This window comes from Astyanax mexicanus, chromosome 21 (assembly GCF_023375975.1).
Source record: "Astyanax mexicanus isolate ESR-SI-001 chromosome 21, AstMex3_surface, whole genome shotgun sequence".
Lineage (NCBI taxonomy): Eukaryota > Metazoa > Chordata > Actinopteri > Characiformes > Acestrorhamphidae > Astyanax > Astyanax mexicanus.
The window spans coordinates 23,953,784-23,980,443 of NC_064428.1; the positions used below are offsets into that span (position 1 = coordinate 23,953,784).

The 26,660-nt window shown below is 39.3% G+C and overlaps 2 protein-coding genes across 3 annotated transcripts in view; both read left to right on the forward strand.

The window, feature by feature from the left end:
* LOC103033078 (VPS10 domain-containing receptor SorCS1) overlaps positions 1–26,660 on the forward strand; it is a 389,355-nt gene that overhangs the window by 176,133 nt on the left and 186,562 nt on the right. For both annotated transcript variants that reach the window (XM_049469578.1, XM_049469579.1), the window contains exon 2: positions 11,493–11,560. In XM_049469578.1, the coding sequence (XP_049325535.1) occupies positions 11,493–11,560 (68 nt within the window). The remainder of the gene's footprint in view (positions 1–11,492; positions 11,561–26,660) is intronic.
* Positions 15,881–17,147, forward strand: LOC111193542 (uncharacterized). Its single transcript, XM_022674766.2, has 2 exons — positions 15,881–16,669; positions 16,809–17,147. Exons 1-2 carry the CDS (start codon positions 15,979–15,981, stop codon positions 17,111–17,113), a joined length of 996 nt encoding a protein of 331 aa, XP_022530487.2. The 5' UTR covers positions 15,881–15,978; the 3' UTR covers positions 17,114–17,147.

The following is a 26,660-nucleotide window of genomic DNA, read 5'->3' on the forward strand; positions in this document are numbered from 1 at the left end:
ATGCTGTCCTGTTGTAAAAGGCCCCGGCCGGTAACTGTTCTTCTCGCCTTATGCTTAGAGGCGGTGTATGAGCTCACTCTTAAGGAATTTAAGGCTGTATTTTACTATACCTTCACATTTTAAGCCTCGGTGCTCAATTCAGGTTTTTATTTGTATTTATTTATTTATTATTTTGCTTTTTTTTCTGCAAAAATCCAATCCATTCACAGAATTGCTATGAATTTTACGAATTATCAACCACATGAATCATGAGCAACATTAAATGAACTGAATAGCAGCACAAACCAATTTTTACCAAAGTATGAATTATTTTAAAAAACAAAAATTCTGACTAATTATCTTTAAAGGGCTACTAACCCCCCTGATTTATGCTGACTTCACCCTCAGCTCAAATTTGAAAAGGGCTAAAAAATGGGAAGGGCATTTCGGGAAGGGCACTGGGTGATGTATGGGTTTAGAGGCAGGGCAGGATGGAGAGCTGACTGGCTGAGCTGCAGCAGTGTTCATCAGTGTTCCTCTGATAGCGGTGAGATGCAGATGATTGGACGTCAGCAGGGGGGCGGTTATTGATATATTATTGATTGATTGATTGATCTGCATATTGTGATGTGTCTGCTTACCAAAGTACACATACACATCATTCACACAAACACACACACACTTAGCACAGTTGAACCAGTGAGGGTACTACAGAGGCAGAAATGACCACAATAAAAGCGTTTAAAAAAGTTTTTTAAAGGTTAGAAAAGTTTTATACACATTTTACGCAGAACTGGTATGGTTTATTACTTCAATGGAACACACTTGGCTATCAATGGACAAAAATATGGTTTAGGGTTTAGTGGCTTTTTAATAATCTATTTTGCTATGTTAGCTACTGCTTTTCTTGATAGCTTTACCTCACATTTTTAACCAAAAAGTTTGAATAGCACTGAAGCTGCCATAGTCTTTGTATATAACAATTTAGTTAGCTTGCTAAGTGTTGGAACATTCCCTTATTAGCTAATATTTGTTAGGAAGATACCTGAAGGGAGATACTTAGAAATAGAACAGTTAGCTAGCACGCTAAGCCTGAGATGGTCTCCTTGTTTGTCATTAGATACTGCATTATTTGAAATAGTTGCTGAATATTTAGTTAGCTTTTACCTGAAGAAAAGAAAGAATCTCAGCTAAAAGAGAACATTAAAATAACTTTTACTAACATTTTGAAAAGGTCTCAGGAACTGCAGACTGTAACATTACAGAAATAATGTTCAAGGAACTTTCTGAAAACATATGATATAATAAATGTGCTTAGAACATTTCTCACCTAACGTTCTCATCTAGACGATTACCAACATTTCAGAAATGTTAAAAGTAACATCCCCAAAACTATAAATTAAAACATTGACACAGATGTGATATTTTTAAACGTTAAATAAAAACACTCTAAAAACTTGACAGATTGAAGGTTGTATGAATGTTAACCGTAACGTTCAGAAAACGTTCTCCTAACCAAAAATTGTCAGCTGGGTGTCCCAATATTTTTGTCCACATAAGGTTGAGAATATAACCCTGTAAATATACAGAACAAAGAGAGAGAGAGAGAGAGAGAGAGAGAGGCAGCTACATGCATAAGTAAGAAGTCTAGTGAATAATACTCTCTCTCTCTCTCTCTCTCTCTCTCTCTCTCTCTCACACACACACACACACACACATAGAGAGAGAGATACAGACACACACCAGTGCTCCTGGTCACACATAAGCAGTCATTCAGTGTCTCACACACAGGCTTAAGGATACTAAGAGGCTTAGAGAGCTTCTCTCTACTCTCTCTCTCTCTCTCTCTCTCTCTCTCTCACACACACACACACACACACCATCCTGTGCTGTTTAATTCACACCCATTCCCTCACCCCTACACACACAAGCACGCACGTACACACTCTGCTACACACACACACACACACACACACACACACACACACACTCTCTCCTCTTTGCCCTGACACTCCTAGTTAGCTCCTATGCTAAAGCCAGAGTGCTGAGCCCGCAGCGCTAGCCGCCGCACTGTCATTAGCATGCATGGCGCTTGTTGGACATTTAAGGATAGCGGCTCCCCAGGCTCATTTCCTTGTACCGCAACTTAGCTTAGCTTATGAGCCTTATGCCGCTCTGAAAGTCTCTTAAAAGGAGCAGTTTGGGTAGAAAAAAAGCTAATGTACACAGTTTCAGCCCCCCTAGCCTGAATGTAGCTGATCAGCTCAGGCATGTTTCTGGTGTCCAGAGTGTTTTTGTTTTGGTCTCAGCCCTCAGTTCTGCCCTGGAGCTATGAGGCTATTTGCTAACAAATAATAGAAGCTTATTAGCACTAGGAAATGCTAGTAGCCATTAATTTTCTGGCCAAATCCTTGAATTTTCCCAAAAATCAACAGTGCACCTTATAATCTGGTGCACCTTATGTATGAATTTTACCAGTCATTAGCATCAGCAATATTAACATTAGCTACTAACTGCAGCTCTAGCTCTTTTGCCGCCTAGAGATAAGTATATCTGACTGTAGCCTGCGTGTTTATCATGTTAAAACAAGCTATGTGGAATAGGGGTGGGCGATATGGCTCAAAAATAATATCACGATATTTCAGGGTATTTTTGCGATAACGATATACTTGGCGATATAGCAAAACAGAAAAATAATTAATTAATTTCAGGAATATAGTGTAACAGTATAACAGCATAAGTATAATGTGGCAAAATAAATAATATAGCATAAAATAATATAATGCAGCAAAAAAATATTGCAGAATATTCAGTGCATGCATATAAACTGCAAACTAAAACAATTCTACAATAAATACACCTAAAGCTTCACAGTAAATAATAGACTACTTTTATGACAGAACATCTCTATTATCACAATATGGATTTAAAATATCATGATAGTTCTGTGTCACGATATATTGTATACGATATAATATTGCCCACCCCTAATGTGGAACAAACCGCTAGCTGATAGCACCCTGGCTTACCAGAACACTCAGCAGTTCCTCAGTGTAGCGCTATATTACTAGCACTAAGAGCTGCTAACCATGAGTAGCGCTGATGCTAACCACTTACTATAGTTGCTTAAATATGCATTAGAATTCGGTGTGCCTTATGTATAAAAACAGAGCAGAAAATAGACGTTAAATGAGTGTATATGGGTAAATGATTGTGCACTCTATGCAATCTATGAACTGTCTGTGTACAATATCAACAACTTACTAAAATAATCAGCTTATCAACTTTACAGGGGTTGGACAATGAAACTGAAACACCTGCTTTTAGACCACAATCATTTATTGTCCCGACGGATAGTTCTGGTGAACACAGGAGAGTTACTGCATAAACACTTGTTCTGTTGTAATACAACAGAATCTCTCAGGGCTCTGACAGCTGATGGCAAGCTGCATGACTAGGTTTCGAACCAGCAATCTCCCGATCAAAGTGGCAGCTCTTTAGACTACTGGGCCACATTATTCAAGTTTAATCCACCTTTTTTCTTAACTATGCTGCTCGTTCTACTTCCTTGTTGAAGTTGAAGTCCTCTGGCCAGTCTTAGATCAGCACTGGGGAAATGTGATGCTTAATTTGGAATTCAGACATTAGAACAGGTGTCCTTGATGTGAGGTGAAATGGTCAGTTTTGTTAAAATTCCTGCTCTGAAGGTCAGAGTGAGGATTTAATTGGACGGTTTGTTCATTTAGCACGTTTAAGGCGGCTACAGGGAGAGGGTAAATAAAGGTGAAGGCTGAAAAAAAGAGGGTTTTTTATACAGGAGCAGGTTTTTGGCTACAGGATACAGCTGGTGGTTTAATGGACTGCAGTGAGAGTGAAAGTCAGCGGTGATTGAAAAGACAATTACGAATGAAACTGGAGAATGCCCAGAGGAAAAACGCATTAACAAATATTTGGAGAATATTAATCTTGTGATGTTCCAAAACATTATGGAGCAAAAGTGTGTTTTTGTGTGCTTTGCATCGTTTTATTTTAAGATATTTACATATAATGTTTTTCTTTTTTCCCCTACAATTTAAATTAATGCTAAAATCATTTAGACTATGAAGGAACACATATGGAAGCATCTTATCTGGGGTGCTGTTAACTTGCGCTTTCTGAGGCTGGTAACTCTGATGAACTGATCCTGTACAACAGAGGTAACTCTTAGTCTTCCTTTCCTGGGGTGTTCCTGATGAGTGCCAGTTTCATCATAACGTTTTTGTTGGCCTTTGCTACTGCACTTGAAGAAATTTTCTTACAAAAAGTTCTTACAATGTAAAGTATTTTTTCCTTTACTTATTTGAGTAGTTCTGGTCATAACATGGATTAAAACATTACTCAAGTATGAATATTCACTGTATACCAACTCCACTGTATACCTCTTCACAACTTTTCCAAATTCAAGTAAAGTGCTGGGGTAATTGTCTCTTTTATGGGGGGTCCTCTGTGATTTTATTCCCACCTGGAACGACCATATATGTGTTTTTCTCAGATGTCCTCATAGAAAATAACAGGCTGAATAACAGTACCTACAGTTTTCACTGAACTCCGTGGTCCTAATAAAATAGCGATAATGATAAAGATAATGAAAAAAAAAAAAAAAAAAGAAAATGCTTCTCTTGTGAGCTTTTGTTTATATTCCTCCCCTGTCTCTCTGTCACACTCGGCGTGACTTAAGTTGCCGCCGGTTCTCATTTTTTTTGCCCGTTTTTGTACTCCCTATCTCCTTATAAGGGCGTTTTTTTTTTGTCCCGGCCGTGTCCCATTTTACTAGGCTCAGTTGTTTATTTATTTTTTCCTTTCTTTTTCTTGGGTTTATCTGCTTTGAATTCAACTGTTCTGCAGTTGGGTTCAACAACCCTTTGGGCTGGAGAGATACTAGTCTGTAGCAATCCATCCTGTTACATTTAATTTTCCAAAACAGATTTATTTTTTTTGTGGCCTGCCACGTAATGGCTAAACTTAATTGCTGACCCCTGATTTACATCATAAAACAGATTTTGGTTAACACTTTTTGTACTAAACTTTAGTATTAATCTACAAACTTTGAGTCCAAACTTTGATTTGTACTGTATGGCCACAGTTTCCATATCAGTGCATCATCCCCAACATCACGCAAAGAACGAAGCATTTTCTTAACGTAGAAAACCATTTCAGTGGGAATGTAAACTCCATTCATTTCATTTTCCTGTGTCAAACTCTTGATTTATGTATTTTGTCTTCTAATAATTCTTCAGTAGTGTAAACTATCGCCAACGCAGCACGTCAGCAATGCGTTACTTAAGTCTTCCCCCGCAGCTTTTCCTTCTCAGCAACCTGCTCCTGGTGCCTGTGGCATTGTATTTAGGTGTAAAGCCCATCTCCAGGTGAGCAGTGTGACTTTGTGCCGGTAAGCAGCAGCAGCAGCAGGGTGTCAGCAGCTACAAGGTGTAAACAGATGCACCTGGCTAGAGGAATCGCTTTTCGGCGCAACGCCTGTCATCGCACTCGTTATACGCAGACATCTGCAACCTGGAGCCTGCGGCCTGAACCAGACTCACTACAGACCTGTGGCTTCTTCATATGAGAGGAAGAAAGAAAGAGAGAGAGAAAGAGAGAGAGAAAGAGTGAGAGAGCAGCTCTGGGCATTAGCTTCCAATAAGGCTTGTCTTGTTGAGTTGATCTACTAACATCTGCCCCCTCTTTGGTACAAGCCAAAGTGTTGTGCATGAACGCTTTGATGGAAAAGTTGTGTCAAACTGTAGGTAGATAGATAAGATTATCATTCTTTAAAGAGATACAGTGGTTTGCAAAAGTATTCAAACTTATATTGAACTTATATAAATTTTGTCTTAAATGTACAGGTCACACTCTAATATTTCATTGAACCACCTTTAGCTTTGGTCGTGTCACGCATTTGCTGTGGTATTGTTTCAATAAGCTTCTCCAATGTCACAAGATTTATTTCAATCCAGTGTTGCTGGATTCATTTTTCGCCAAGATCTTGCAGCAGCATTGATGATGGTAGAGTCTGACCACTGCACAAAGCAGCTCCTCTCCAGCACATCCCAAAAATTCTCAATGAGGTTAAGATCTGGACTCTGTGGTGAACTATCCATGTGTGAAAATTATGATCTCAGGTTCTCTGAATCACTCTTTCACAATTCCAGCACCATGAATCCTGACATTGTCATCTTAGAATATGCTCGTTTTATCAGGGAAGAAAAAATCCAGTGATGGAATAACCTGGTCTATATTCAGTATATTCAGGTAGTCAGCTGACCTCGTTCTTTCAGCACATACTGTTGCTGAACCTAGACCTGACCAACTGCAGCATCAACCCCAGATCATTTAGTTAGTTAATAAAAATCTAAAAACACAAAAAGTGTAACGTGAAAAACATATATTCAGACCCCTTATACCAACACTTAGTAGCTGCAGGTCTTTTGGGGTATTTTTGCATCTAAACACTGAGACTTTTGCCTATTCTTCATTGTAAAAAAGTTCAAGCTCAGCCAGGTTGGAGGATGGAGAGTGTCTGTGAACAGCCGTTTTCACATCTTGCCACAGAAGCTCAATGGGATTTAGGTCTTTTGGACTTTGATCAATGCATTCTAACACGTGAATATTCTTTAACAAACTTTAAACCATTCCACTGTAGCTCTGTAGTGCTGTATGTTTAGGGTCATCGTCTTGTCGGAAGGTCCATCTCCTTCGCAGTCTCCAACAGGTCAAGTTTTCATCCAGCTCCATTTATCTTCCTATAAACTCTGAGCAGAATCCCTGTCCTTGCTAAAAAGAAAATATTTCATACAGCGTGATGCTCCCACCACCATGTTTCACAGTGGGCATGGTGTTTTCAGGGGAATGAGCAGTGTTAGTTTTGTTCGCCACACATTTACAGCTACTTTGTGTGGGTCTATCACTTAAAATCTCAATAAAATACATTTAAGTTTGTGGTTATAAAATGTAAAGGTTGTATTATTTAAGTTTTCCAGTTCAGAAGCCTCAGTTTTTCCTTGTTACAGTGATTGCCATATGGATTTCTGAATACGAACAGTGGAGTGGGTTCCTAGCAGACACAGGGAAGGGGAACCTGCCAGCCCAGACGAATGGAAATGTGTTCAGCTATTTGTTGCCAGAGATGCTGTACAGGTGTGCAGTGCCAGACAGCGTGAAGGTAGTCATCAGTTGTGGGAACAGTTTAAGGAGCCCTGAAAGCAAATAGCGGAGTCAGCATATCCCCTTCGGAGCATTTTTTATCTGGGTAAGGAGTGTTCTCTGGAGAACTTTTATTCGCTGTAGTGAAGGATAGTACATTGTTTTTAAAGCAGTTGTCCTTAGGATCTTTTGTTTAAGTTGAAATATTGAATATTTATGAGCAGGACGGAGACAAAACAGTTTATTAAACTGCATCAATGTGCTGTTTCTTTGATTATTCATGCAAAGCCACATTTATAAATACATTCTGAAAAAAACTAAGCAGTCTGGTTGGTTTTACCAGCATTTATTTATTTTTTTTAATTTATTTAATTTTATTTTTTACACATTTTTGGACAAAACATATTTTGCAAGCAAGCTGAGCTGGTTACACGACGGTGGAAAAGCACTAATTTTGGCTTTAGCTTTAAAAAAGATGAATAAATAAGATATTTGGGTGTGTTTTTTTTGGGCTTTTTACATTTTAAAATATAATAATAAAATAATTGCACAAACTTGCAGATGGTTGAACACTAAAGTAGATACTGAATAAGGATTTCCTTACCAATGCCATACCTCTCAACCAGTGCCTCCACCATATTTACCTCGAAATACTGTGGGGGAAAAAAAAAATAAAGATGAATACTTCATCTTTCCATTTGTGGTGAATTATTGCGAATATTTATTTTTTTTAACATGCAAATATTCTGTGTTATTCCAAAGTGAAGGGTGTTTGCGTATCTGTGGTGTTAAATTATTGAGACCCGTTCAGCAAGCTCTCAGAACTGTAGACTTAGTCAATATTGAGTTTTAAACAATAATGATGTCTAATCTCACAGAGGGTCTGATGAATGGTAAAATAGAGATTAGTTTTTTTGGAGGACAGAGATAATTAGGAGATTTCCACTTTGAGATGGACTCAGTAATTATGTAGCAAGAGAATAGCTAAAAAAAATGTAGCATTTTTTTTTCTGTCCAGAGGTAAATCCTGCCTTGAGCCCATTGATTCTGAGCAAGTTCTGGACCCACCGGGACCCTGACCAGGAAGAAGCAGATAAGAAGAAGAATGAATGAATAAATTTGGAGTGTCTAGACCACCTTGTGCTTGCGCTCGGGCTTCTGTGGAGGGGATAACTGAATTTTGGGTCTTTTTATTCTCACAGTAGAATGTGGTTATGCTTGTATCGAGGGAGCTGGGCCAGTTCGAGGGAGGTTGTATTGGAATCACTGAAAAAAAAGGGAAGTTTATTTCAGGAAGTGTCCGTGAGAATTAGTGGCATGTTTCTTTCATTGATTTATCCAGAATTTGTAGATTAGTCTGGTTTCACACTGTGGTTTAGTAAGCAAGCTAAAGAACTTCCCGTACATTCTGTCGTCTTTGGTTTGTTGAGGGTTATGCATCATTTATGGTCATGTTATAAATTCTGTGAGTTGTCTTTCCAGGTGTTGTGCCGAATTCTGCCTTCTTTCCAGAATCCAGCTTCCTTTTAAATGAGTGTAACAACAACAACAAAACCTTGGAATTTGAATTTATTTCTGTTCATACATAAGGGTTAATCTACAGGTATAGTAGGTACACTAATCACATTTCTACTCTTTTCTCAATTCTTTTTCAAGTACGTGGCAAGGTACATAGCAAGGTCCCATCTCATGCAACTGTAGCACAAAACATTTTTTGATTGCTGTCCAATGAAAAAAAAAATCTTCAAAACAGCAACTTTACAGGAGAGACAAAAAACCTTCAACTTTCAATGGAAGTCAATGTAAAAATAATTTATTTCAGGTCATTTTGAAGCGTTTCTGTTTGGTCTGTTCATCAAGAATTTTTTGGCACAGTGTGAGGGTCAGTTTGTCTGTTCAAATTATGTAGTAAACTAAAAATCGACAAAAATGGAGATAATTGTTCTTCATAGGGCAGCGACGATATGTCACAATATTTCCCAGCTCCATATAAAGGTCACTAACTTCAAAACAGCCTGCTATGACGTACAATAGTAGCCGAGAAATTGAGTTCACTTCGGCTGTAGCCTAGACTTTGCTGAAACATTGCTACTGTTTTCTCGATTCTTCTTCGAGTACATAGCAGGCATATTGTTTGCATTTGTCAAGCAAAACAGCGACAACAGCTGACTTGAGCTGATGTGTAAAATATCGTATTTTGCAGGTCATAGCAAGTTGTTCCAAAATGAGTGAGGGTTGTTATGCAGCTGGGAAAATGTACAATCTGAAGGGATAAAAATGGACCTCAAAAAATGTTTTGCAGCCCAAAAAAAATCATTGCTACTGTTTTCTCAAATCTTCTTCGAGTATATGGCAGACATGTTGGCTGTGTTTGGCAAAACAGCACCAACAGATGACTTGTGTAAAACAATTTATTTCTGGTTGTAAAAACTTTACAATCTTCTTGGGGTACACTTTTAGTTTTGTATGTGCACACTTGCAGAGAATTTTTTTTATTAAGAGAAGGTAGACAGTAGAAAGTGACAAGAAAAAAAAATCCCTCAAGCTTTGAGAACAAAATGATTTATTTTACGACTTTTATCTACGTGAATGAAGATATATTAGAAAACAGTTATGAAAAAAAAAATGAAATCCAAAACTCCTCACAAATATCATAAGAAGACATCCATGGGGAAATTGTGAAAAACGCAGCATTCCATTCCGTTAATAGCAAAGTTCTGATGCTTGAGGGAGGGAAAAAATAAAATTCTTAAGCACAGTAATGAATTACGCATGCTTCATTACTGTCCGCCGCTCTAAGACCTCCATTACGACCCGCTTTAGCGGAACATTTCTCCCCGTATGCCCTCCTTCATGAAAGCTCAGCTCATCTACAGACGCCTCAGACTTTTTCACTCGCATGCGGGCTTCACGTCTCAGTGTAAATAGATGGCAATTTCCGTGTGTACAACTCCCTTTCGCTCTGGGCAAAATACGATGCGCTCTCTCTCGCTCTCTTTTTCGCGCTCTGCGTTTCCCCAAGGACCGCCACCGACCTACTTAGGAAAGTCTTGTGCACCCTAAGCATGCTCTAAAGAATATTTACAGAGCGCTACCAGATTCAGCATGATATGATTAAATAATGAAGCGGGGAATAATTAGCTTGTCACACGAGAAGCGGGAAGGCCGATGGATGCGACTGCTGCGACTACAAGATGCTGCTGTGTGCAGGCAGGCTGTGAAGAAAGGAATTGTGGGGTTTGAAGTTCTGACAGGGACACCTTCCCAGAAACAGCAGAAGCACTAAGGAGTAGGGGCGTGTGATATATATCATACCGTACACGAAAATATCACTTCAGTTTCTGACATGCAATAAACCATGCGCATTGGGGATGCACCTGTGTTAACAGTTCTCTACCAAGATAGCAATGAACGTATGCCATTTGTTTTCAGCCTGTGTTTTCCATAGCAAAGATACAGTAGGAAATACGCCAGCAGTTTACCTGAACACACAACTTTAATAGCATCGTTGCTATTAAAACCATGCTGGTGCAAAGCGTGAAAATAGGTAGAAATTTGGCAGGGTGTAAAGCCCTATCCAGATGGGATTTCTGGGTTTCTCAGGGGGACGTCTGTGAAAAATATTTCACATTTCTACTCAGTGATAAAACTCCTGCATCTGGACTGCAATTGAAAAATAAAAAACAGTTTTTTTTAGGCTTTCTCGGTCACATGACATCGCAGAGTTCAGTAGCTCCTCCATTTCCACTCGCTGTTGTGTTTTTACGTAGATCTCTGTGTGGAAACGCGCGCTCAAAGTGTAATTACGGTGAGTGGCATGGGACAAATTGCTATTTAATTCGCTTTTATTAAATGCGAGGAGAAGAAATTCAGAGATTTGCGTCGCAGACAGGACTAAAATTACGGGAGGACCACAGAGTTCAGCGAAAAAAAGTAGATAATTCAGTCTGTAATTTTCTCAGAGGATGTATGAGAAAAAACACATACATAAAATCAGAGAGGACCCCCCATGAAAGAGAAAATTACCCCAGGACCCCCTGAGAAACTAATTCTGCTCTTCTCTCCGCTTTACTTTACTTTATTCTCTTGTATTATCTTGTTTCCAGCTACTTCATTCTACGTGTGAGTTTTCTAAGTGAATGAATTATGTTTTTTTCTTCAGTAAGTGACATAATGTGTACAGTAAGCTCCAGAGTTATTATGTGATTAGTATGTACAAAGATGATCATCTGCCACCTTTCTCCGCTATGCAAATGTATATTAATCACACGTTCCCATCTGCCATACGGCACGGATAATATGGAGTAACCATATGGTGTTGTTTGTTTTTCCAGGTAATTCTCATGCTGACCAAGCTGTATGACTTCAACCTGGGGAGTGTCACTGAGAGCTCTTTGTGGAGGTAAGAGTGCAGAGCCGGAATGCATGTTCTACTTAACATTAAAGTAAATAACGTGGGTTTGAATGCTTTTTCAATACAAGAATATTATACTGAGTTTACTATTAAATACTAAATATTTCATTTTTAATGTTTTAAATATAAATAGGCTACAGTGAAACACTTAAGCGTAAGATGAAAAAATATATATTTGCTAGTTCTGAGTATTAGTTTCACACAAGTCTTTGTTTTCTGCAAAAAAAAAACCTGCTTTAAAAAATAATAGGTAAAATAACTTGATTGAAAATGATGCCTACATACGGATGCCTACATAGTGATGTCCCATGACTTTTGGCATGTCAGTGAACAGGAGAAGACTACAAGAACATAGCAACATATTCAGCAAATTTTAGTTTAGTTTGGAAAAAAATTGGGTGTCAGATTTCTTTTTTTCTAAAAAGAACAGATAGAACAACTGTTAAGCTTGGGGGCGGGTGGATCATGCTTTGCACTTGTGTTGCAGACAGTGAAAAATGGTTACATATTTCCCAGATAGAGAGGAAGAATTTATTAAATTAAATACCAGCAAACTCTGAACATATAGTTGCTGGGGAAACAGAATCGTCGCTGTCCAATGAAAAACAAGTATCTCCAAAACAGCTTTACACTTTACAGGAAAGAGAAAAAAATGAAAGTCAATGTAAAAAGAGTTTATTTCAGGTCATTGTGAAGTTTTTCTATTGGTCCATTCATCAAGAAATTTTGGCACAGTGTAAGGGTCCAAATATGTAGTAAATTAAAATGTACAAAAATTGAGACACTTGTTTTTCATTGGACGGTGACATTATACATTTTTGAAAGTAACATTTTTGGTCAATTGCACAGACATGCAACATAAACACTGTCTCAACCAGATGGCATTTTATGTCTATTAAAATTGTGTGCTTAATAACTAAGTAAGATTTTAAATTACATAAAAAATAAATGCTGCAGCCTCTGCAGTCTGTTGCACCATTTAAGGTGGAACGGAAGGGTTAGCTAGGTAGCTAGCTACTGAGATGAACTACTAGCAATTTTTTGATGCTTGTTATGAAGAAAATGGGACTTTGTGGTTCATATCTAACTAAGATTTTTAAATAAATAAATAAATTAATAAATAAATATAAATTCAGCGTGGTTGAGCATTTGTGGTTGGGCGATTTGGGCCCATTGTACCCCTAGCCCTTGTTTTAAAGTGTAACATGAAATCAATCCTCCCTCTAAAAATTGGAAGAACTTTTCAAGCAACCGATACAGAAATATAGTTATAGCAGTGGAGCGCTAAAGTTCAGCAACCTAGCTGCTGCTGGATTAACTTTAGGGCTGTATTGTATATTACTTCAGAAAGGGGGGCATGTAGTACAGCAATGGATTATTGGTATTATTGTCCATTGCTTAATTCGTCTGTGATTAGGATCTGAAATTGGCTTTAATTAGCTTTTAATTTATTCTATTTTTCTGTTCCACCTTAAATGCTAGGCCAGCCTCTGCAGTCTGTTGCACCATTGAAGGAGTAACGGAAGAGTTAGCTAGGTTGGTAGCTACTGAGACAAACTACTAGCATTTTTTTAAAACTTGTTATGAAGAAAATGGGACGTTGTGGATCATATCTAACTAAGATTTTAAAATAAAATATATTAAAAAAAAAATTGAATAAATAAAAAAGCGCAAAGTTGTTGAGCTTTTGTGGTTGGGCGGTTTGGGCCCAATCCCATTTTTCTGTTGAACCCTTACCCCTTGTTTTTAAATGTAACATGAAATCAATTCTCCCTCTAAAAAATGGGAGAACTTTTCAAGCAACCGATACAGAAATATAGTTATAGCAGTGGAGCGCTTAAGTTCAGCAACCTAGCTGCTGCTGGATTACCAGTTAACTTTAGAGCCTTATTGTATATCTTCACAAAGGGGGGCATATAGTACAGCAATGGATTATTAGTATGTGATTAGGATCTGAAATTAGCATTAATTCGTTTTTTTTATTCTTTTTTTTTGTTCCACCTTAAATGCTGCAGCAGCCTGTGCAGTCTGTTGCACCATTTAAGGTGGAACGGGAAAGTTAGCTAGCTAACCTGCTACTAAGATGAACTATTAATGGTTTTTGTATGCTTGTTATGAAGAGAAAATGTCCATAAAACATTGAAACCACACATTAAACTATGGTAACATGGTGATTATAGTCATTTTAACAAGAAAAACACTTTAATTTGTGGGTTTCTTTGGTTGCTTGTGAACCACAATGTTGCCAGTGATTCTCATAGCCCTCGGTTTTGAGTGTGCTTCTGAAATATCTTAGTTTTAAGGGTCATGAAGCCCTAACACCCCACCTCTTCCCCTTCCCAGCCTCAAACCAAAAATGGGACACCCTACCCCTATACAAGAATACTCAAAACAGAGGGGTAGGGCCAAGTAGTAGGACCAATTGGTGAGTTGGGATTGGCCCACAGTCATGTCTGGTAGCCATTGTGAGTGTAAAATAGGTAGAAAATGACCCAGAACCTCCAGATCTTAACTATCAGCTCACTTTCCACTTTCAGTCTCTCCACGCTCATCTTCATCTGCTCATGCTCGATGTACCACCGTACAAATAGGCCTAGCTCCTCCAAAGCGCAGCTCCGTGACTTTTAAACAGAGAGACGATCGACTGTTAATAGACTGATAAAGCCACATTACCCCGTTAATGGTGCGTCCATCATCTACTGGCCTCTCTCTCACACTCCTTCCAACATGGAGTCTATGGAGCACATGGCCCATCACCTGCCATGAGGATTATTTATGACTGGTAGAAAGGAGAGCAGAGAACAGGCCTTAATATTCTGATGTGGTGCTGAGATAAGATCCTTAAAATACAAAAAAAAAGTAAATAAATAACCTATTTTACTCTATAATAAAGCACATGCCTCCTTCGATACATACGAAGTCAGCCACCACCTCTTTTTGAACTGCTGCTGATGCAGCATTAATTGGAGGAAAGCGCAGCAACTCAGTTTCAATACATCAGCTCACAGATGCCCTGTTGTGCTGATCGGCATCACCATTTGGAGTGATGAGGGGGGGAGAGAGAGCGCCATCTACTGTACCCACCCAGAGAGAGCAAGGCCAATTGTGCCCTCTCAAGGCTCTGGCAGCTGATGGCAAGCTGCATGGCAGGGATTCGAACCATCAATCTCTCAATCATACGAGCAGCACTTCCCAGTCACTCCTGGGAAGGTTCACCACTGTTCCACATTTTCAACATTTGTGGATGTTGGATGTCCCTCACTGTGGTTCGCTGGAGTCGCAAAAGTTTAGAAATGGCTTTATAGCCATATTTCCTCATTTGTCCCTGAACTTTCCTGGAAATTGGCATGATGTCCGGCTTTTGAGGATCTTTTTTTCTGCTTTACTTTGTCAGAAATGGTCTTTTCTTGATGGTGATTTCTTGATTGAGAACAGACATGGCAGTAGGGGTGTGCCATATCGTATCGTACGCGATAATATCGCCAAAATTGTTCAATATCGTGTACGATATTATACCCTGAAATATCGTGCCATTTCACCCACTCCTAATTGTCACATCAGGGTACTACTTTTTTGCTGTTTTTAGCAAAAGAAAAAATCACACTGTTCTCATTTCCCATTATATATCTACTAGAGACACTAGAGATCTGTCCAGTATCCTTTATTTTACTTTAATCCTGGATATATGTTGCATTATTAGTACCATGGCATTCTGGATTGTTGACTTCTGTTACAAATCTGATTATTTCTTGTATTTTTTAAAATCTTAGTTAAGGGTGTGCCATATCATATCATATGCAATAGGAAAATTTAATATTCATTTTGGTGCAGAAGTGCACCAAATCATGAAATCATGTTTTTATTCAGTATTTTATCGTGAAAATACCATGAAATATTGTGATATTATTTTAGGGCCATATCGTCCACGCCTGGTGTGATAAACCACAGTTATGTTTTAACTGGGGGGCAAAGACTTTTTCACACAGGGTTATGTAGGTTTGGATTTTTTTGTCTTTTTTAATAATGAAAACCTTCATTTTAAAACTACATATATATATATATATATATATATATATATATATATATATATATATATATATATATATATATATATAGTATACTAGTATACTAGGCTTGAATGGGGATTGATTGGGTTTGTCTATAGTATATTGTGTTTAGACGCAATATTACTGGGTACGTAGACTGCACTGCTGTAGAATGTTCCTACGAGTGTTCTAAAGGTGATGATGTCACCAGCCAGTCGATTGGCTGAGTGTGATTCCGAAGCTCCAGCATTCCGATGGGTATAAATAGCTGCGCGCTGGAGTTTTTGGTCTGTTGGGTGTTCGGTGTTGGAGAGAGCAGTTCGAAAGAATAGTGCTACCCATAGCTACAGACAACTAGACATGGTGCAGATGCTGAAAGCGTTAATCGTTCCAGGTGTGCTGGCCGTCGCCGGCTGCTGCTGGTGGTGGTATAGCTCCCGGAAGAAAACTCCAGGTACCAGCCAGGACAGTGAGGAGAAGGAGGATGAGCTTTCTTCCTCTAGTGGAGAAGAGCAGTGTGCTCAGTCTGGGACTAGAGCACCTCTCTCAAGCCCAGAGGAGCTCCCCCTTCAGGACAATGCGGACGACATCCAGCTAGCAGAGAGCAGTGAGCAGGAAATGCAGCTTGAGGAGCCAATCACCATCATAGATGATCCTCAGACTGAAGACACAACAGTGTCTGCTATAGAGCTTCCAGAGCTCAATGTGGTTGAAGACCTGTCTTCCTCTTCTGAAGATGGACAGTGTGCTCAGTCTGAGACTAGCGCACCTGTCTCAAGCCCAGAGGAGCTCCCCCTTCAGGACACTGCAGACGACATCCAGCTAGCAGAGAGCAGTGAGCAGGAAATGCAGCTTGAGGAGCCAATCACCATCATAGATGATCCTCAGACTGAAGACACAACAGTGTCTGCTATAGAGCTTCCAGAGCTCAGTGTGGTTGAAGACCTGTCTTCCTCTTCTAAAGATGGACAGTGTTCTCAGTCTGAGACTAGAGAACTTGTCTCAAGCCCAGAGGAGCTCCCCCTTCAGGACAGTGTGGACAGTCAGACAGGTAAGAGCAGTAAGCAGGAAAAATCAGCTTGAGGAGCCAATCACCATCATAGAGGATCCTCAGGCTGAAGACACAACAGTGTCTGTTATAGAGCTTCCAGAGATTAAAGTAATTGATGACCTTTCTTCTTCTTCTGAAGATGGACGGTATGCTCTATCAAGCCCAGAAGAGCTCCCCCTTCAGGTCAGTGTGGGTGACAGCCAGCCAGCAGAGAGCAGTGAGGGGAAAATTCAGCTTGAGGAGCTTGAGGTGCCAACCACCATCAAAAAGGATACTTCTGCTAAAGGCGTACCAGCTTCCTTTCTGGGACGAAAGACAAAACCCCTGGTCCGTTCCACCTCCCAGCCTGTGAAGCCCTTTTTTATAAGGGATGAAAAGTATGAGAACACAAGGGAGAGCCTTTCCCAGGTGGCATGGGACTCAGTAATGGACGATTGGTATTAACTTACCAAATAAAAGCTAAAAAAAATATATATATATCAGCTCTGGAGTCATGTCACTTTCTTTTTGTATTAACAAGATTAATAAGATAAGACAATCCTTCATTAATCCCAAAATGGGGGAAATTTACAATTTACAATGTTACAGGAGTACAGAAGAATAAGACAGAGAAACAGGTCAGGAAAAATATAAACAAATAATAATAAATCTATATGTACAAAAACAATTACAGGAAATATATAAAGATAATTTAATAGTAATAGTAAAGGAAATATTATATATATATATATATATATATATATATATATATATATATATATATATATATATATATATATATATATATATATATAGTGCATAGAGATATGATTATGGTAGGGTGTGACCAGTATTATTGCACAAAGAGTAGCAGCAGTGGATAAATATCAAATAAATAGTAGATAAAAAGGTGAGAAAATGTTAAAAAAGTTAAAAAAAAAAAAGATTGCACAAATGGTGATAAGGGGATCACAGCACATGTAGTGAGATAGATACTGCACACGGTAAAGATTACAGCTATACTGAGTAGTATGTAAGTTTCAAACTTTTGTTAATATAATGTATATATTGGTAGTATGTATATAGGTTATTTAATACCAGAGGTGGAAAAAGTACTGAAAAATTGTAATTGAGTAAAAGAACCTTTACTTTGCTAAAATTCTACTCAAGTAAAAGTAAAAGTACCCATCTAAAAATCTACTCGAGTAAAAGTAAAAGTACCCATCTAAAAATCTACTCGAGTAAAAGTAAAAGTACCCATCTAAAAATCTACTCGAGTAAAAGTAAAAGTACCCATCTAAAAATCTACTCGAGTAAAAGTAAAAAAGTGTTCAATTTAAAATGTACTTTGAGTAAAAGTTACATAGTTACTTTTAATTATTTGATGTAAAAAAGTAAAAACAAATCATAAATTAAATTGTTTTAAATGAACCATTATTCCACATAATAATGTGGACCTTTCAGGCAGTATTTGTTCAGATCACTCCATTAAACATTTTTAAGAACAAGTGGCATAGGTTTCTACGATCCATTTTTTTTTTCTTTACAGTTAAAAAGTTATGGTCATATGTGTGACTATAAACTGTATTTTTTTGAAATGTTACAGGTCATTATTATTTTTTAACTTGTTTTTTTTAACATATAAGCAGATTGTTTAATGATAAAAAATACTTACCACCACACGCTTTCACAGGTTTGATGTGGAAGTTTTGAAAGCTGACAGCTCTGTCCGGCAGGGCACTTTTTTTTTTTTTTTTCAGACAATTGTTTTTTTCCCCCCAGCATTTTATTTTTTACTCAGTAACAGGGAGTTTTCCAATGTAGCGAAGTAAATTACTTGTGTCAAAATGTTCTAGAGTAAAAGTAAAATTACCTATTTTAAAAACTACTTTAAAAATTACTAATTACTTAAAAAATCTACTAAGTAAATGTAATTCATTACTTTCCACCTCTGTTTAATACATATAATAAGAAATTAGAAATAATAAGGAATAAAATTAAAGAGAGCTTTTCATTATTATTTTAACAGTTTGTTACAGCTCGTAGGCAGTATTCTGGTAATATGAATTGAATCAAGTGTTTAAAGCTATTTGGTGCAGATATTAGATTTTGATAATGCTATATGTAGTTTTGGTTGCAGTGCTTCATTTTGCTAAATATAGCCTAAAGCTAACCATACACTGGACGACTTCAAAAAGACTCTGAAAAGACTTTAATAGACTAAAGTCTGACATCTTCGCACATCTGAAGACAAGTCACAGACTTTTTAGTCACAGACTGAGATTTTGCAAAGACTGGGGATCTTGCAAGGTCACTATTTGCAAGACTGCAACTCGATTCTTTCTGAGATTTTTAAAATTATTTTATCATGCATGTCAAAGAGACGCTCTTGCTCTCTCCACAGTTACACCAGTTTCGGTAACACTTTACTTGGATGGTCCATTTGATGGCCTCTTTGATGCTCAACTGACATTCAACTACATCTCTATTAAATGTAAAAGGTGAAAGTAAATGATTCTCTATTGAATAAAACCCTACACTCAACTCTAACCCAAACGCTTATCTTAATATTTAAGGATTGGGTTTAGGGTTAGATTTTAAGTTTAGGCTAAGGTTAAGGTTAGGGTTAGGTGTAGGTTTTGATTTTATGGTTGATTAAAGGTTAGGGTTAGGTGTAGGTTTAGGTTCTATTTTGAATAATTTACATTCAACATATGGGTTAAGTTAAATGTAATGGACATTCAATTCAGTGTTAATTGAATGTCAGTTGAGCATCAACAAGGCCATAAAATGGACCATCCAAGTAAAGTGTTACACCAGTTTCTCCTCCTTTTATACACTCCAGGAGAACCGTGGTTTCCAAGCCATCACCGGAGTCTCACCCACGTGCAGTTCCGCAAACGTTCCCGCGCTTGCCTTGTGGCTTCCTGTAGCTCTCCTATTGGTTGTTGACATTGTTCATGTCACTACGCTGCAAAAAATCAATTGCCAAAATTTAGACAAAATATATGTATATCAAGCAAAAAAATCTGCCAATTGGGTTAGCAAAATTTTCTTAGTAAGATTTCTTACCAAAAGCAATGGCAAAGTCTCAAAATGAGTGAAGTAACACCTAAATCAAGCAAAAAAGTCACTGTTTCTGGACACAAGATTGAGCTTATTTTAAGTTCAAATGACTTAAAATAAGGTACAAATTCTAAGTAAGAATGATTAAGATAATTATCCCTAAAATAAGCAAAATAATCTAACATTTACAATGCTTATTAAGACAAAAAGTCTTATCAGATAAGAAAATAAGATTTGTTGCCTTAAATTTAGACAATTTCACTTGCTAAGATTTAGTTTTTTGCAGTGTATTTGCGTGATCCAAGTATCAAGACCTCTGACAGTAATATTAAACATGGTTGATTTATTTTTGGGAATGCCAGGACGAGAAAAAGACTGATGTAAACCTTCAAAACGAACCACCTTCCACTAAACGATGGAGATGACACGACTGCAACTCCACTCTAGCAAGACTTTTGTGATTTTACGTTGTTTTTTTCTGACATTTGAAATTTGTCTGCGAGAGAGAAATCGCTTGAAAATCATTTTATGTAAGGTCGGCATTAAAAGATTAAGAATAAGAGCGGGCACACTACGAGAGCAAACAGGAACTGAAGCTACATCAGACTGCGCTTTTTACTCCATTTTAACTGCAGCTACGCTGTAAGAGCAACAGCAAACGCGCTTTTCAGCGCGCTTTTTCGGACAAGGCTGAGCGATTCTCACTTGAGCGGGGCGTGGCAAACCCCCTCATTCACACATTCTCTGTCTACACACCTCAGGGGCGTTACTCACGCTTTAAAAGACAGTCTGGTGGAGCTGATTTCCTATATCGCCCGCACCTGCGCGCAAATTCAGACTCCTATGTCGTCACTCACACTCGCCGAGGCGTCAGCTGTTGTGTGAAGACCCTCTCGTGTGAAGACCTAACTCGGGTAAAGACCTGCGAGTCTACCTGCGCGAGTCCACCGAGCAAGGCCACTGACAAGGCAGCCCGTCCTACTGCCTCACAAAATGTGCTCCCATCACATTCCTGTCATCTCCGGTACGCACAGAAGGCGTAAAAACACACATAGGCTCCAGGACCATACTAACCTGCGTCCTCTTAAGCAAGCCACGCCCACTACTACCTCATTCTCTGTTGGGCTGTGGAACTGCCAGTCGGCGGTTAATAAAGCAGATTTCATCGCCTCTTATGCAAATCATCTCTCACTACAACTACTGGCTCTGACTGAAACCTGGATTAAACCTGAAAACACTGCTACTCCGGCGGCACTTTCAAATAATTATTCCTTTACCCATACTTCTCGTCTCTCAGGACGAGGAGGTGGAACTGGCCTATTGCTCGCGAATGGCTTAAAATACACTCCACTATTACCTGCAAACTCATACAACTCGTTCGAGTATCATGCCACACTGGTTAATACTCCATCAAAACTTACTGTCATTGTCATCTACCGTCCTCCTGGACAAATGGGCGAGTTCACACATGAACTTGACATGCTACTGTCTTCTATCCCTGAGCAAGATTGCCCCATGCTCATTCTAGGGGATATGAACATCCATCATGACAGTACCAGCTTCACAGACTTCTCATCCCTCATGCAGTCTTTCGATCTGGAGCAGGTCCCCAGCCCCCCAACACATAAAGCTGGCAAACATCTAGACCTGATCTTCACTCGTAACTGTGACACCGACTCTTTAACTGTCACTCCTCTACACCTCTCAGACCACTTCTTCATGCAACTCAACGTTCGCATTTCGAAAAAACCCACAGCTACTCCTACTATGGTCTCGTTCCGCCGAAATCTTCGAGATCTCCCAGCAGACCAGTACTCCTCGCTGGTGACTGACAATATGCCTCCATTAGGCTCATTTTCGTCACTCAATGTTAATGATGCCACTGATACTCTTTGCTCCACATTAAGCTCCTGTTTGGACGACCTCTGTCCTCAAACATCTCGAGCCATTAAACCAAGCAAACCGCAGCCATGGCTCAAAAATGACACGCTCAGGGAACTACGCTCCAAACTCAGAGCTGCTGAAAGAAAATGGCAAAAAAGGCAAAACCAGACAGACCTAAAAAACTACCAACTGCTCCTGGCTTCTTTTTCAGCCAGCCTCACTGCTGCTAAAGCTGAATTCTATCACAAAAAAATCAGCTCCCTCACAGACTCCCGGAAACTATTTGCTACATTCAAAACACTACTCAACCCTCCACCTCCTTCTCCGGCTACCTGCCTTACGGCTGAAGCTCTTGCCTCATTCTTTACTGGGAAAGTGTCAGCTATCAGCAGACAGTTTACTGATGCGACATGTAGCAGTCCTACATCATGCTCTGCTGCCCGGTATCCCTCTACCGAAGGCGTCGCTTTCTCCTCGTTCGCTCCTCTCACTGAGAACGAGACACTGGCTCTCCTAATGCGTAGCCGTCCTACTACGTGTCCACTTGACCCGATTCCTTCAGACCTTCTGCAAACCATTGCACCTGCAATCATTCCGGCTATTACTCACATGATCAATGCCTCTTTAACATCTGGTGTGTTCCCGACTTCTTTTAAACAAGCACAGGTCACACCACTGCTTAAAAAGCCTTCTCTCAACCCCGCCCAGGTTGATAACTACAGACCGGTCTCACTACTGCCTTTTCTTTCTAAAACATTAGAAAGAGCAGCTCTCAATCAAGTCTCTGGCTTCCTCACCCAAAATGACCTCCTGGACCAGAACCAATCTGGTTTCAAGAAAGGGCACTCTACTGAGACGGCTCTGTTGTCTGTGACTGAAGCGTTGAAAACTGCCAGAGCTGCAGGTCAGTCCTCAGTGCTCATTCTGCTGGACCTCTCGGCTGCTTTCGACACAGTCAACCATGACTTCCTCCTAACTATACTCTCGAACATGGGGATCTCAGACAATGCGCTGTCATGGTTCAGATCGTACCTCACTGGGCGCTCGTTCAGGGTGTCATGGCAAGGACTGCTGTCCCCAGCCCACTCGTTACCCACTGGGGTTCCCCAGGGTTCGGTACTGGGACCTCTTCTCTTCTCAATATACACCACCTCTCTAGGTCAGGTTATCCGCTCACATGGTTTTTCCTACCACTGCTTTGCTGACGACACTCAGCTATACCTGTCGTTCTCACCAGATGATCACTCAATCTCTGCACGAATATCACAGTGTCTCTCATACATATCCGCATGGATGAAGGAACATCACCTCCAACTAAACCTCTCAAAGACTGAACTTCTGGTCATACCAGCAAAGCCTTCTATTCAACATAACTTTGCCATAACCATCGACTCTCTCTCTCTCACCGACAAAGGTTGCTAGGAACCTGGGTGTCATGGTTGATGACCAGCTTCTCTTCACGCACCATGTGGCCTCAGTTGCTCGATCCTGCCGCTTTGCGCTTTACAACATCGGAAAAATTCGACCGTTTCTGACGCAACACCCAACTCCTGGTACAAGCTGTGGTAATCTCACGCCTCGACTACTGCAATGCTGTACTAACTGGCCTCCCGGCCTGTGTAGTAAAACCACTACAGATGATTCAGAATGCAGCAGCACGTTTGGTCTTCAACCAACCAAAACGGGCACATGTCACTCCACTGCTCATTGAGCTCCACTGGCTACCGGTTGCTGCTCACATCAAATTCAAAGCGCTTACAATCGCCTACAAGGTGATGACAGTACAGGCTTCTTCCTACCTGCACTCGCTCCTGAAGGCTTGCGCTACCTCCCGGCCGCTGCGCTCCTCCAATGAACGTCGCCTCGCTATCTTTAAGAAACTCCTGAAGACAGAGCTCTTCAAAGAGCACTTACTCTCCTAACACCTCTAACTAACTAACTAATTCTAACCTCATCTCCTTCTTCCTCTTCTCTACTCCTCTATCCCATTATTTCCCTCTGACCTCCTTAAGGCCCTATCTATAGATGCTTTATTTTTAACTTCTATTATTTTTGTACTTAACCTCTTCTATTATTTGCACTTCAATGTTGTAAGTCGCTTTGGACAAAAGCGTCTGCCAAATGTAATGTAATGTAATGTAATGTAAAAAAAGCTAAATTTGAAATGCTAAAGGTTTTATTCCATAATTTTTTCATTGATTTTTAATGGTCTAGTTGTTGTCTCTAGTTTAAATGAATGACATGTGAGTTGTTTTTTGGAAAAAAAAAGTGCTCCGGTGCTTCGGTATAACACTGCTTTAGTCCAGTGGAGAAGTGGGTACTTGCTTATGATTATTTATACATGCAAACATTTCGCCTCTGATTGGCTGACAGCACTGCGACACCAGATGGCAGCAAGACGGACAACAGTTAGTTAAAAACGTTTTAAAATAAAGACATATTACAGTAATAACAGTCTTTGCAATGTCACACACAGTATGTTATTACTTTGCAACATGTGTAATGCCTTGTTAAGTGCAGTTCAGCCACTGAACTAGTCTTAGAGTCTCTGTAAAACAAAAAATCCACCGGAGATCCTATGTAAACCTATAGTTTAGGTCCAGGTCCAGTAAAAAAGTAAAAAATTCATCCCAGGGTTTTGTTGGCTGAGCCAAAGCAGAGCTGTCTATGCAGTTGGAACAAAACCCTGGGGTAGATTTTTACTTTTAACTTTTTACGTTTTAAACAGACATACCTACCTATCTCAATTGTACTTCGCTGGGGACGTTTTATAGACAAATTCTAACCATTTGTTCATAAGCTCTGAGGTACTGGGCAAAGCTTTTAACACTGAAGTGTTATTTGCACAAATAACACAGGAACGAACTGCCATGCTGTTCCTAGCACTGGTAGCTCCTATCTGAAGAGACGTGCCTGAGCAAAGTGAGCGAGGCCATGAATACTAATTCATTCATTCTTATCGTTTTTTTTTTACTAACTACTGCAGACAATAGAGGTTGAGGAACAGTTTCATGTGCAGCATCCATATACAACTGAGAGAGACCTATAGTATTTCACAAAGAACAAGAAAAAGTGGATTTTAGCAGTCAAGAAAATTCTTAGATAGATATTTGTGAATAAGGCCCATACTGTGGATCTTTTTTAGTGGTTATCATAGGATTTCTCATCTTTTTAAGCCTTAGAAGAGCTTTTATAAATCCACCCCAGAGCAGAGAATGAAGCCAGGCAGCTATGAATATCTGCAGAGCTCCATGTGTGGTGTGGCTTCTCCATGTTTGTGAACTTTACTAAGTGTGGGCTTAGGCAGAGTGAGAGCGAGTGTAATCTCAGGATGGAGAACAGCCAGCGAAGATGCGACGGCACGCCAACTTCCTGTAGCAGAATGGGATAAGTACCAGCAGCTCGCTGCCCCACACTTTGGTAAATTAATTTGCGATCCTCCGCATAGCTGCCATCTAACTCATGGGCGCGGAATTGATTGTTTACGCTGCATCGTAGTAATTCAATTAGCGACCTTACATTATATAGTCTCCTAACAGCGCGCCGATTAATCAGCGGCCGATATGACGTAGCGCTAGTTACTCCATCTGTTAGGATGAGCAGGGGACGGTAATTGGATTGAACGAACCGGCATCCTGATACCGCTTAAAGCTCAGTGTCCTTGACTTAATGAACTTTAATGTTGCACAGCTGACACACGGTAATGATCTATAGGCCTGTAATAGGAGAAAAATGAAGGCTTTCTGTAAAGTACCTGCATTAGTTTGTGTGAGTCATGGCCTGGAAAATGTGCCCAATCGTTTCCATCACTTCTATTAAATGTTTCACCTTGAACTGCAAAAACAACATATGAACTGATGAACCAAAACATTATCAACATACAAGAGACCACTTAAAAATGATGAGTTTCTTTGATTTTACCAAATTGAAATCCTCTGGAATATAATCAAGAGGAAGATGGATGATCACAAGCCATCAAACCAAGCTGAACTGCTTACATTTTGGCCCCAGGAGTAAAGGCATAAAGTTATCCAAAAGCAGTGTGTAAGACTGGTGGAGGAGAACATGCCGAGATACATGTTTAAAACTGTAATTAAAAACCAGGGTTCTTCCACCAAATATTGATTTCTTAACTCTTAAAACTTTATGAATATGAACTTGATCTTTTTCGTTATTTCAGCAAGAGAAACTGATTCAGATACTGAAGTGGTCTTTTCCTTTTTCTCAGAGCTGTATGTTGCTAGCCCTCTATGTTCTGCCTTTAAAAGACTTTAAAAGACATCTGAAGGTGCCTGAGGTATCTGGCAACAAAATCTTTAAGTCACTGCTTTAATAAAAACATTCTAAATGAATAAAGTTTTTTTGTTAAAGGTGACACATTATACCTCTGTTTACACATTGGCAAAAAAGAAGCACAATGTTCATTGTACATCTACTGATTTCTCACAGACAGTAGGTATAGATCCCCCCATCAGAAGAAGCACAGGGCTCAACCGGCAGACTGAAATGGCGGATCTTCAACTGATTAAGTGGTTGGAGTTCCAGTTATTGCCTGTGTGAAAACAAACCAACCTGAGCAGGAAAATGCTAAAAAAGTAAAAACTTACTTGACCTTTTTGGCTACTGAAATGACTCCAAAAGGGTATGGACAACTCATCCAAGAGGTCACAAAAAGAACCTCGAAGTGTGTTCCCAATTTAAAGGCACTTTTTGAGTCTGCAAACACGATTTGCCAACATGACGCTCTGGATTGAGTAATAAAAAATAGACAATTTCAAAAATGGAATGTCCCGTTCATCTTGCACCTACTATCAGGATTGCGTGGAGTCGTTTACTTGCAGTTTTACTTTATAAATAATACAGATATAAATAATGGGTTTTTACTTGAATGTGGAATAAAGGAAAAGTGAACATCGTCTACAAACAAATTCTATTTTTTTTATGTTTTTTGGATGCCAACTATAAATACACAAGATTCCAGAGATATCTATCCTCAGGCCTGAACGCCTACGAATGAGGAGCCATATTTTGCAGGCTTTTGTGATACGCATTTTATTCTTAG

Coding starts and splice junctions, on each gene's coding strand:
- LOC111193542 (XM_022674766.2), top strand. CDS start 15,979: ATGGTGCAGATGCTGAAAGCGTTAATCGTTCCAGGTGTGCTGGCCGTC. Junction 16,670..16,808: donor CAGTGTGGACAGTCAGACAG/GTAAGAGCAGTA, acceptor CTTCTTCTGAAG/ATGGACGGTATGCTCTATCA.